The sequence below is a fragment of the Mus caroli genome, chromosome 12 (assembly GCF_900094665.2).
Source record: "Mus caroli chromosome 12, CAROLI_EIJ_v1.1, whole genome shotgun sequence".
NCBI lineage: Eukaryota > Metazoa > Chordata > Mammalia > Rodentia > Muridae > Mus > Mus caroli.
This window is the reverse complement of record NC_034581.1, coordinates 70081979-70095233: the sequence shown is the minus strand read 5'-3', so window position 1 is coordinate 70095233 and position 13255 is coordinate 70081979. Positions and strand designations below refer to the sequence as shown.

Here is a 13255-nt window from a genome sequence, read left to right as displayed (position 1 = left end):
CTCACACACACACACACACACACACACACACACACACACACTCACTCATATCTATCTCCCGAGCATCTTAACATGGTGAGTCAATAATTTTCAAGAGTTACCTGATGAACTTCTTGGATGGGGAATTTTTAAAGTTGGTGCCAAGGAAAAACTTTTGGCAGGAAAAGCTAAGGGGCATTTCGGGAAATCAGAACTTTGAAGTAGACTCTTCTGTACAGTAGAGGTCTTGCTTGTGTGCAGGAGTCTGCTCAGGGAGTGTGCTGGGAACAGTCTACCTGTGGTAGGTTCTTCATTTGGGAGTAGCTTGGAGAGTTATTCTTGAAGCCCTTCCAAAAGACCTCATTTCTGAGTAATGACCTGAGGTATTCAGATCTGGGCTCAGAGGACTCTGAAGTGATTTTGGAACTGCATGCTTAATCAGAACTTCAAAGAGCTTGTTTTGTTTTGGCTTTACTTGGCAAAGCAGGCCTTTCTTAGCAAAGCATATTTGGGGTGTTGGGAGGGTGCTGCTTGAGTTAGTTCGGATTTTCCCAAATGTCTGCCTCAGATTCTGCTGCTTGGACCTCTTAACTCTCTTAAGGGCCTTACCTAACTCTCATCATTACACTAGGAGCCACGTTATTTATGCAGAGATGAAGTTCACTATAGTATGCAGTAAGTACACTGAAGTGCTTTTGGGCCAGGGTAGTAGGAAGCGTTAGCAGTGGCTCCTGCAGTGTTCACATGGAATTTAAATGTCCTGCTTTTGCCCATTCCTTATGCCACTCCTTTGTCCTGTGACCGTTGTTGGTAAATGACTGTGTGACTAAGTTTCCTGGGAATGAATCTCAGTTGCTCTTGGTCTGCACTCTCCTGTGGCTCTCATTTGGGGGATCTCACCTGGGGATGTGCAGGCTAGATGGCTTGGCTGGGAGCCACAGACCAGACATGGATTTGGATGTGTTCCAGTGCTTTCTTTTTAATCCTGAATGGACCAGCTGGCCTGTCCCCAGCTAGCTGCCATGGCTTCAGTGTCTTTGCTCTGCTCATTTCCCTCAAGATGGAACTCCCTTTTCTGTCTCTGTTGGCCTCAGTTTAAGAGATAGGTTTCCTGAAAGCTTTCTCTGTCTAGTCTAGCTGATGCCTTCTTCCTGTAAACCCTACTGTGTGTGTGCTAGCATATTGCCAGCTTTTCTGTGTGGTGCTTGTAGGTATTTACTGTGTAGTTCTTGTTTTATGGTCTGTCCGTGCATTGAACTATCTTCATGTATTGCTCTATTTTACTAGTAAAACCTAACATTGAAGGATTATGTACTGTAGATAGCATGTGTTGACCCTCTGCTATTTTTGTGTGTTTTGAGGCTGAGGTCTCAGAATATTGTTTGGGTCAGTCTTGAACTTATAAGTTCAAATAGTCTGCTTTCCTTAGCATACTGACTGTCTGGGACTTCAGGTACATACAACTGTTCTACCCTTTTATTTTGTTTTGCTTTTAGATAGGGTCTCTGCGTATCCCTGGCTCTCCTGGACCTCCTTATGCAGTCCCACAGATGTTCATCTGCCTTGCCTTCTGCGTGCTGGGAGTAAAGGTGCACACAATGGCCAGCTAGCCTTTGTTTTCCAAGACAATATTTTGAGGCAAGGGCTCCGGTAGCTTATTCTTACTGAATATTAGCAGAATGACCTTGAACTTCTTACATCCTGTCAACCTTACCAGTGCTGGGATGATAGGTGTGTGCCATCTTACCTGGCTCATTTGCGGTCTTTTTTGTTGTTGATTTTTTTTTTCTTCCTTTTTTCCTGCTTTTTGAAATAGGATTTGACTATGTATCCCAGGCTGGTTTGGAACTTCCTGTATTCCTATATATCCCAGGCTATCTTTTTTTTTTTTTTAAGATAGGGTCTCTCTGTAGTTTTGGTTGTCCTGGAGCTCAGTGTGTAGACCAGACCAGGCTGGTCTTCCAGCCTGTTCTTCTCCCTTAGTGCCTGAGAACTGGGATCACAGGTGTTTGCTGTCATACTTGACTTTGTTACAAGGAGTGTTGGAAGGGGCTGGAGAGACGCCAAGATTGCTTGCCTTTATCCTGAGGACCTAAGGTTGGTTCTTAGGCGGCTCATAACTGTTTGTAGTAACTCCAGCTTCAGGGGATCTGACACTGCCAGCTTCCTCAGACACCTGCTGCATTCCCATGCATATACCCATAACAGGCACATAATTAAAAAAATAAAATTTTAAAACTAGAAGTAATATTTTAAGACCCACTGACATAAAATGCTATTGGTTGAAAGTTGTCTTACGAAAAGGAAGTACACCTTTCTTCAGTTAGAACCTTACTTTTCTAAATTACATTTTGCTTGCTTTTTGTGTGCTTACATGTGCATCCTGTGGTGCTTAGACAAAAGTTAGAGGATAACCGTTCTTTCTACCATGTTGGCAGCAGGTGTTGAGCCATTTCCTAGGCCTCCCAGTTAGAACCTTTGAGCTAAGTTTTTCTGAATGTTGCATTCCTAAAGAGAACACAGAAAAGTACAAATTAAAACAATATGTTATGTTTAAGGTGGGGCAGAGGATGGTGTGTTGTCTATATTTGTGTGAGCTCCTGATCTTGAAAGTAATTCTGAAAACAGTTTTCTCCTTTCAGTGTTGGGGTCAGACCCAGGGCTTCATGGATGCTAGGCCTATGCTCTTATCTTTAAGCTATCCCTCAGCCTCCAAATTTATTTGGAATAGACAGAGTGTGGACTGTTGTATTACTTTTCTGTGTCTGTGATGAAACACCAAGGGCAGAAAGCAATTTAGAGAAGGAAGGGTTTGTTTGGACATAGAACTCCACTGGACAAGAATCAGTCCTGTTGTGGAGGCCTGGCAGCAAATGGCAGGCATGGCAGCAGCAGGAGGAATCTGCCATCTCACATCCTCAAATGCAAGGTTGAGTGTAGTGGGCTAGAAGTAAGGCAGGGTTATAAACTCTCAAAGCCCAGTCCATTGCTAAGATGCCCCCAGCAAGCCAAGCCTCATAAACCTTCCTGAGATAGGATCACCAGCTGGAGACTAAGCATTCAAATACCTCAGCCTTTGGGGGACATTTCTTATTCAAATCACCACCGCGGTCTTACTGGGGGTCTTACTGTGCTTAGTGATCAGTAGCCTGGTGAGACCGAACAGCAGGTCGTCATTGTGAGGAACTGGTGGGGAGGCCACATTGAGTGATCACTCACCTAGCCAGCTCCTGCCTTGTTGATCTCCAGGACAGGGAACTCTTGGTCTGAAGCAATACGTCTAAATCATATATCTATTTTGAGAATTCTTCAGGTGTCCTGCTTTTTTTTTTTTTATTAAATTTTTTGTGTGTTGTTTATGGGAAAATTAAAAGAATTGAGCCCAAAATGTTTCTTTGCTGTAGTTTGAGGAAAGTGTTTAAGTTCAACCCCTGCATTTTAGAGAATGGTTTATTGTACACATTTCTCCAGTTGCCAGGTTCTCATCCTTTCTGGCTTCCAAGCAAGAATCCATATAACTGCTGACTAATGTCAGCACACAAAATGACACAGGAGTTTGCTGCTTTCTACCTGTGTGAGACCTTCGGCAGGAACCCAGACCTTTTGAGTCAAATTCGTCTAGCAATAAGATGGGGCTAGATCCAACAAGAAAACATCACTTTGATGGGTAAAATATACAGTCTTGCCTCATTTCCTCCCTTATTTTTCTCTGTTCCCTGGCAGGGACTTACCTTGTTGAGTAAATTAATCTCCAGTTCTGAGTCCTGGATTTTTCTGCTGCCTCTGGTTCCTGCTCTATTAGTCACCTCTCTTGTTTTTGTCTAGTAAATTCTTACCAGATAACAGCTTTGAGTATCCTTTTGGAGGTGCCACTTTTCTGTAACCTTACAGCAGCAGCCTAACGGTTTCTTTCTTTCTTTCTTTCTTTCTTTCTTTCTTTCTTTCTTTCTTTCTTTCTTTCTTTCTTTCTTTCTTTCTAAACAAACAAACAAACAAACCAAACAAACACCCCACCACAGAATACTGGGTTTAAATTTATCATCTTCCCGTGTCAGCTTTCCTGGTGGGGTTGTAGGTGTGTGCCATCACACAGAGAGCACTGGGAGCTGGAGCTGGTGGCACCAATCTGTGATCCCAGCATGTGAGACGATGATGTAAAAGGATGACGAGTTTAGGTTAGTCTGGGCCACGTTGAAAATTAAAGGCTGGCCTGGGGTACAGAATGAGACTTGTCTCAGAAACTACATCAACAATTTCTTTTGCATCTTTGACAACCCCTGCCCTCCCCTGTGTGTGTACATGTATGTGTGTGTTTATGTGTGTGTGTGTGTATATACATACACACACATGTTCATATGTGCGTGTGTGGGAAAGTCAGAGGTCAACCATAGCTGTCATTTTACAGGGCCATTCTACTTTTCGAGACAGGGTCTATCATTGGTCTGGAACTTGTGTAGTGGCTAGGTTTGGTGGCCAGTGAACTCCAGGGATCTGCTAGTTTTAGCCCTACCCAGGGCTGGGATTACTAGTTCATATATCATGCTTGCAATTTTAAGTGGATTCTGGGGGTCAAACCATGGTCCTCTTAGTTGCATAGCAAACATTTTATTGACTGAGCTATCTCTTTAGCCTCATTCTCTTCCCTTCTCACTCATACCACATAGATGGATGCAAACATGAGGCCCCCCCACCCCCAAGCTGCAGAGATGATTTTACCATTTCAAGCATTCTAGTGTATTGTCTTTAAGTTCCTTACGCCTGTGGTGGTGTTATTATATATCTATTATAAATATATGAAAAAGTATAATTTGCAGTGCTGGGATCAACTCCAGAGCCTTGCACATGTGAGACAAGCACTCTACCGATAAGCTACACCCACAGTCCCTATCATTATCATTTTGATTTATTATTACCTTATTTAATTGGGATATTGTTCACAAATCATACACTTTAGTCATTTAACATGTACAGTGCTTTAGTTTTTCTTGAGTGTTCAGAGAGTGTAACCATCATCATGGCCCAAATTTAGGATGTTTTTATCATTTCAAAATGAAATTGTCTTCCTGGCTTAGTGGTAGACATATAGATATATAGGGCTCTAGTGTTATACTGAGCGAAGGGAGGGACACACACACACACATACAGAGAGAGACACAGAGAGAGACAGAGAGGCAGAGAGACAGAGTGAGACACAGAGACAGAGAGACAGTGAGAGGCAGAGAGACAGAGACACATACACAAACAGTCAGTTTACCAGGGTTTATCAGGTGCTACCCATTCCTGGCCTCTGCAGTTACCACCTTACTCTTCGAATCCTTAGGTTTATGTGTTCTGCACCTTCTGTATAAAAGTGTCACCATTCTTTGTGACTTGTAAGCATTTTCTCTGCAGACTGTAGGGCTGGCTGCAGTGACTAGGTTTATATCTTGGCTTTCCTCTTGCAAGTGTCACTGATGCATGTGTCTTAACTTGACTCTGCCTCTAATTTGTAAAGTGGGAGGGAGATGATCGTAGTGTATGTGGTGGATAAGTGAGTTAACATGGAGAGTGTGCAGGGCTGCTCATACCCTAGTAAGGACTCCATACTTTCTAATTGATTTATTTCTTGGTCTTCTGTGTTGATGTTCATTCTGTCTGTGTTGTTGCCAATTACCCTCAAGTATATAAAAACAGTTATTTAGACCAGTTCCTTTATAGTCCTAAATCCTGAGTTAAGAATTTAGTCATTATCGAACTCTGTTCTTTCACAATGACTTAAGCTGGAGAAAAAAGCTACAGCATTTTGGCAGTATAATTATGTGTTCTCATTTGGCACCTCAGTGTATTTATTTGTATGAGAGATAATGCTCTCGTCTGATTTAGTTAAAGTAAATCTAGGTCATTTGTTTTTAAAAGCCGTGTTTAACTTTCATTAAAGTGAGTTTGTTTCCTCAAAAGTTGCTTTTGAGAGTAATTTCAAAATAAAACAAAACGTATTTTTTCCTTCATATTTTTTCCAAGATCAAAGATGTCTTCTATTCTTTAAGAAAAATTCATGTCCAAAACGTTCATATCATCATCACCTTCAACACAGTCAAGGTTTCACTTGAGTGATTGATGGGACTTCAAAGAAACTGTTGAAAATAGCAATTCATTTTAAAAATAAAGTTCAACGCAAACACTAATCACATCTAGATTAAAGCATATAAGAGAGATTGCAGATCGCCAGACAAAAAACTGGAATCGCTGACCTCGGAACCAGAACTCTGAGGTCAGGACTTAACAGGGCTCTGCTGAGCTTTCTCTGAAGAAGAAAAGTAAGTGGTATTTACTCTTTCTGGGTCACGGTTTCCACATCTGTAACTGGAGGCAGTTGGCCTAGACTACTTGTGGCGCTCATCCAGAGGGAGAGCTGCTTAGTCCATTTCTCATGGTGACAAGAAGCAGCTGAGTGGCATGTGCTGGAGTCCGGCTATTTTGGGAGGCTTGCGTGAGCTAGAGTGAGCTTAGGCCAGCTTGTGGAGCTCAATTGAGACCCTGTCTCAAAAGATTGGTGATGGTAGGGATACAATCAGTCACTCTAGTGGAAGAGTATCTGCCTAGAATATGCAAGACCCTAGGTTCTGCATCCAGCTTCCTGACAGATGGACAGACAGGCAGGCATGGGCACATGCATTGTCCTACAACCACATGTGCCAGTAGGGAAGGCTGTGGACTAGCCATCTAAGTGTCTGCTGTACTCTTTTCCATTGTTGATGCCATAGCCCTTCAAGTTATCTACTGAAGTGTGTTTTCACATTTCTGACATCTTGTGTATTCTCTTCATCAGGTAACTTTATTTTCAACACCTTCAAAATTTTTAGTAATTCTGTGTCCTGAGGCGTTTTTAACTGAGTGGTTCCTTCTCTGTAAAAATTACTTATAAAAGGCAGGTATGGTGGCACACAGCTGTAATGCTGACACTTGGGAAGTGTAGACCAGTGTAAGGGTTAAGAGGTCAAGGGCATTGTCAAGCACCAGTCAGGGTTGTATTAGAGCCAGCCCCACTTCCACTCCCCTATCCCTACCCTGCACGCACTTCCCATGCTCCCAGTGCCAAATTGTCTAGAAAGTAAGTGCCTGTATATAAGTTATTTTTTGTGACATAATAGGATTGTAGTCTTATGGGAGAAAAGCTTTTGCGATTGACACAATAAGTTTTCCCTTAAGATTTCAATTATTTTAAGAGGTTTTGCTTGTAATTAGGTGGTTTTCTATCTCATATTGTGACATGGTAGTCAGTTATGGGCCATAAAAGGTGGAGAGGTGTAGGGAATTTTTATAAGGGTCCATCATCCATCTAAAACATATCCTTAAATTACAGACTTAAATGATAGGTGTCAAGTATGAATGTATTAGCATTATTTAAATGTACATAGTGACTTGGGATTAATAAAGATTTATTTAAAAATATTTTTATGTTTATAAAGCTCTTGAAATTTTTAAGATGTTTATAATCTACGGTTCTAAGGTCTTCTAAAATCTTCTCAAGATTCACATTTGGAAAGATCAAGAAACACCCTCTTCTCAAAAACACAGCAAGAAATCAGTGACATGCTCTCGTACCTTTGTCTTCAAGTATGCGTGGATGTGTCATTTTACTGGAAGCAGCACTGAGAGAACTTAAGCAGCCTCTGCTTGTTCACAGAATGTAGCCTGCTGTAAGAGTTAAGACAAAATGAAAATCATGGGAAAAAAGCTCTTGAGTCCAGTATTAGTTACTTTTTTTGTTGCTGTGATAAAACACAAGGCTTGACTAAGGCAGCTTTTAGAGAGCCTTACAGTGTATTTGGGCCTTACAATTTTAGAGGGTAAGATTCCATCAGCACCATAGTGGGGAGCAGCTGAGTGCTCGTATCCCAAGCCACAAAAAGGAAGCCTAGAAAATGTACTGGGGATGGAAGGAGGCCTTTGAAACCTTAAGACCACCCCAGGGGCAGGCACACCTTCTCTAACAAGGCCACATCTCCTGATCCCTCCCAAGCAGCCATCAACCAAGGTTTCTAGTGCCAACTCAAGGAACCACAGCAGGTCCTTTCATCCTACTTAAAAATGCTGTTAGAAAAGATTGTAGCTTTGTTTCTGATAGGATGATTAGTTTTGCTTACTAAGTTGGCAGAATCAATGGTTGCTCAAAGCTTTACCAAACAACAAATATGTTATCTTCTAAGTGTATAGGAAAATAACATTTGCTAAAGTTTATGTCAGAGGACGTACTGAGCAGTACTGGAATGCTTCTGGCCATGTGCAGAGTGTGTCCTGTGATAGCTTGTGTTGACCTTTGGTTCACCATTACAGTCTCCTGGTAAACTCAGCAGATTTGTTATATTTAAGTTACTTACCCAATATCCTTTAGGTCCCCTGTTTTTTATTTATATTTTAAAGTTGGCATGGGTCCTGAGTTCCATAAGGATGGTTTCATAGGTGCATGTAAATACATGTGAACATGTTCCCCAGTCCCTCTTTCTCCTTTCCCATCCCATTAGCCTCCATCATTCCCTTAGAGAGATTTTACTTCTATGTCATATATACTTACATAAATTTATGTATAGCATCAGTGTTTAAGCCAGTCTCAGAAGGACAATGCTTTTATGTATGTATGTATGTATGTATGTATTGCTTGTTTTTGTTTAGACAAAATTTCCTGTGGTCCAGGCTGGCCTTGAATTTCTGGTCTCCTGCCTCTGCCTTCCAAATTCTGGGGTTCCTGGTGTATTCCACTAGGTGTGATTGTTAGTTCCTTTTGGGTTTGTGTGCCTACTCCAGAGATAGTGCTCAGAGTCAAGGAAGAGAAGAACCCTCTGGTATTGTTGGGGCAGCAGTTTCATAAAGTCTCTTGGAGCCAGCCTGGAGCCAGGGCTCTGAGTGGGTGAGGCATTCAGAGTTCTTTGCCTCACTCTCTCAATGGAGAAGGAAGATGTTCATATTTATGTATTTCTATAAAATGCCTTGAAATGGTATCGGATGGACAGTGTTTGTTTGTGATGATAGCAGCCAAATAAAGGTCAAAATGTTGTGGAAAACAACAAAACAAGCAGGAGAGAGAGTGATTAGTTCATTGTCAGCAGCTTAGAATGTTGCACTTAGAAGCAGTTAAACTGGCTAGAGGTGGGGCAAGGGAGGACGCTGGGCAGTTTAAAGGCCGCAGCTACCATGGTGAGTGCTTGACAGTTTGTTTTGAAATGTGTATTTTAAAACCAGAAAATACCAATGGAGTACTGTTTTTACTTGTGTGCCTTGATAAAATGATTATTTCAAATCTAGTCTTGAGATTTAAATTTTTGTTGTCAGGTTTGTCAGTCTTTTGGACTTTTGGCTTTGATTATTCTTTAAAAATTTAAGTGGGAGAAGAAGAAATATATCAATTTCGATCCTTTTGGTTAATAAATTGAGCAAAAAGGAATCATGCGAATCTAAGTTCATATGCAAAGATTCGATTAACATGAAGTATAACTAATTTATTGAACATTTATTAAAGTCAGACATTGTACTTACTCCTCCTCCTCCTCCTCCTCCTCCTCCCATCCGCTGGGGACTGAGCCCAGGGTGAAGGCATGCCATGCCAGCTCTCCACCACTGAGCTGCATTCCTCACCCTGGGGTCCATTTGGTAAAGCCTGATGCTCAAGCAGCCCAGGCTGGCCTCGCAGCACCCAGCTATGTAGCCAGGCCCAAGTTCTGTATGTATTCTGAGCTGGTGGTTGGTTAAGATGAAGAGGACAGCTAGGAAGGGTTCTTGATTCTTGGAGGTTGACTCAGTGTATATAATTTCTTTCTTTTGAGAGCCCATCACTGTCATCATACTGATATTAGTGATATCACATCTCAGTGTGTGGCATAATAAAAATCAATGGGAGTTTGAGACAAATTTGAACAGTGAAGATAGTTTGAAGTTTAAAGTTTGGGTCTTAGAAAAAACAAATGGCTTAAACGTATGCTTGTCCAAACTCAGTAACATCCATTTTAGGATTTTTTTCTTTGTCCATATATATGTATATTTATGTTTATATTTTACAAAAATATGATGGTAGTCATATACTCACTATAAATACTTCTAGGGGATAATTTTAATCTCAATTAAAGATTTGTCTTTTTTTCTTGTTAAGTGGCTATACAGTTTTTCCATGTGGGAACATACTGAAAACCATTTGGTTATTTCTAATTTGTTTCTGTTTAAAGAACATTGGGAGGGATGGTTTAGTGTGTATTTCAGTGTATGCATGGGTGAAAAAGCTGTAGGATAAATTTCTAGAAAAGTAATCTGGTTTGTGCGTGTTGACAAAGACCAGGGAGTGGTTCTATTGTTTGTGGGGTGTCTGAGCAAGTTTTCACCTCATCTCTCCAGCCTGTTGAGGTTTGTGGACTGAAAGGTTAGAAAGTGGCTTCTAATTTTTGTTATGAAAAAAAAAATCTTTAAAAAGCAGTTACTATTATCTTGTTGTGCAGATATTTATTACTGTGTGAGTGTATAGTGTATGGGTGTGGGCTTGTGTGCTGCACGTGCATGTGGAGGTAAATGAGAATTTTGTGGGGTCACCACTCTGTCCTTCCAAGTCTTTGTGGGTTCTGGGATTGCAGTCAGGCCCCCAAGACTGAGTAACAAATACCTTTACCTGAGGCATCTTGATGACCACTCTTTCCTTAAATAAATCTAGTGTGTAACTTTCTATGTAGAGCAGGTTACCAGATCTCAAACTTGCAGCAGTCCTGCCTCTGACTCCTAAGTGCAAGGTACCAGGTGTGCACCAACATGTCTTACAAGTGTTCACACTCACACACGCACGAACAAGCAATTTTTTTCATAAGGTTTCATGTAATGTAGGCTGGCCTGAAACTTGCTGAGCCAGTGAGTGAGGATGATACCTCTTTAAAAGCACAGGGATTACAGGAATTTGCTAACAAACATGGTTTATGCGGTGCAAGGGATTGAACCCAGAGCTTTATGCATGTCAGGCAAGTACTCTTCCAACTGAGATACATCTCTAACCCCAAAACACGTTTTCAAAAGGATAACCTTTATCTTATGTCTTCTGAGTAATTGACTGTCATTATTGGTTAATGAGATTTGAAAGAAGGTTATAGAAAGAATGAGTAACTAAGACGGGTGGCACTGCTTCCAGTGTGGATGGAGACCCCAAGCCATTTGGAGCTTGCCTGGCAAGTAACCCAGAATGCTTTGCTCATGTTCTGTAATATCACATGTTCTGTGAGAAATAGTTTCTTATCGGACGACGTACTGGGATGCAGTTTGTCACTTAGACACAGGCAGGCTGCTTTTGATTGGCTGCTAATATAGCACCTGTTATTATCAGGTGCTTTCTATTTTTTCCCTGTCAGTGTTTTTTATTTTTTATTTTTTTGTTTGGCTTGTTTGAGATGGTCTTGTATACCTTGGCTGAGACTGGTTATGTAGATCAAGCTGGCCTCAAACTCAGAAATCTCTACTTGCCTCTGCATTCCATGTGTGTGCCACTATATCCTGGGAAAATGTTTTAAAAAATTACATTTATATCTGGCACATGTGGAGGTCAGAGGACAGTTTATGGAAATTGATCCACTCCCGGGACCATGTGGCTTCCAGGATTGAACTCAGTTGGTCAGTGCTGTGTCAGATGCCTTTACTGCTGAGCCATCACATCTAGCCCCAAACCATTTTTTTTTAATTATTAAAAAAAAAAAAAAGGGTGCAGCGGGGGTGGGGGTGGGGCAGCCCTGGGGAGATGGTTCAGTTGTTAAGAGCTCTGACTGATCTTCCAGAAGTTCCTGGTTCAATATCTAGCATCTACATGGTGGCTCACAACTATTCATAAATCCTATACCAGGGGATACAAGGACCTCTTGTGGCTTCCACAGACATGTCACGTGTGTGTGGGATAGACAAAATATAGCAAGCAAAACATCTAAATATATAAAAATCAATTCCCAAAACTCCATTTGTGTGTGTGTATGTGTGCGTGTAAGTCAAGGGCAACCTCCGGAGTCAGTTCTCTCTGTTACTGGACATTTTGGGGAGTACTTTTTTGGTTGTCAAATGATAACTGGGAAAATCAGAAACCCTTCTTGAGGTTTTTAATATCATTAATAAGAGATTTAAGAATGGACTTATAGAAGCTCAAGGACAAGTTTATTAGCATTTATAAAAACAAAACAAAACCAAAAATAACCCAGGGCAAGCAAGCCATAAATCTCAGCAGCTGCCTGAAGGAGAATAGGAAAGAGATGGGGTAAGGGGTGGGGAGTCATATGGGGAGTCATGCTTGTTAAGTTGGCATGGAGGACAACCCACCACAGGGCAGACAAGCAACCACATGAGAGGGACAAGAGCTTTAGAGAAAGAATAAGGAATCCCAAATTGCCAGAGAAAGCACTCTTGGAGGGGGGGCGGTGGGGAGAGGGAAGGAAACATGCTTTTCTGAGTGATTCAGAAAAGTAGGCGAGGTGGTTGTGCGAGGAGGTTGGAATTCTGGGATGGAGAAGCACATCATTTCAATCAGGAGATAATTACTCTACCTGTCTCTTAGCATGACTTAAGGTAAACCCAGCATCTGAGGGTTGGTCCCTTAGCCAGGTCACTGACCTGCCCAACTGGAGTCTTTACCAAGGCCAGTTCTTTTGACCAGAAGGAAATAGTTATCTCTTAATGGGTCTACTGTGGCACTTCTGCTGTATCGTTTCTACTTTATGAGTCAGGGACCAAATTCAAGATACCAGGCTTGGTTGTGAGCCATCTTGCTGGCAGAACTGGTAGGGATGTCCTGACCTGTAAAGGATGTTTGTCAAAGTCTAGCTGGTTGTAATACCTGGTAGGAGCAGGTGGAAGTTGGGGCAGGAGGGAATGCTATTGGCATCTACTAGTAGACAGGCCAGAGCTGGCTCCCACCGTTTACAATGATCAGGTTGAGATTATTACTAGTGCTTGAAGTTCAGAAGCCTTGTGCTGTAGTTTGCATCTTAAACATGTCCCAAAGATCTCTATGTTAAAGGCTTTTCTTTCTCAGAACTGTACAACTGGGAGGGAGGTGGAAGTTTTAAGATGGAGTCTTTGGAGCATTGGGGTATGCCCTCTGAGCGGATTGTGGGGTTCCAGTACCTTCCTTTCTTCCATTTTTGCCTACTTGCCAAAGGTGAGTGCTTTTGCTGCCTTGTGCATTTTGGTACGATGCCTCTCCACATGCCCCACAGCAGTGTGGTCAACAGGTTATGGAATGAAACTTGCAAAACTTTGAGGCAAATTTACTTTATTACTATTTTTTTTTTTT

The 13255-nt window shown here is 41.6% G+C and overlaps 1 protein-coding gene across 4 annotated transcripts in view; it reads left to right on the top strand.

Annotated features, from left to right (window-relative positions):
• Positions 1-13255, top strand: part of Ppp2r5e (protein phosphatase 2 regulatory subunit B'epsilon) — a 149293-nt gene that overhangs the window by 38445 nt on the left and 97593 nt on the right. Inside the window, exon 1 of one of the 4 annotated variants that reach the window (XM_021178530.2) lies at positions 8755-9153. The exons of the other annotated variants lie outside the window; for them this stretch is intronic. Coding sequence (XP_021034189.2) covers positions 9072-9153 — 82 coding nt within the window. The 5' untranslated portion in view covers positions 8755-9071. Of the gene's footprint in view, positions 1-8754; positions 9154-13255 lie in introns of those variants that run through there. 4 annotated transcript variants of the gene reach the window in all.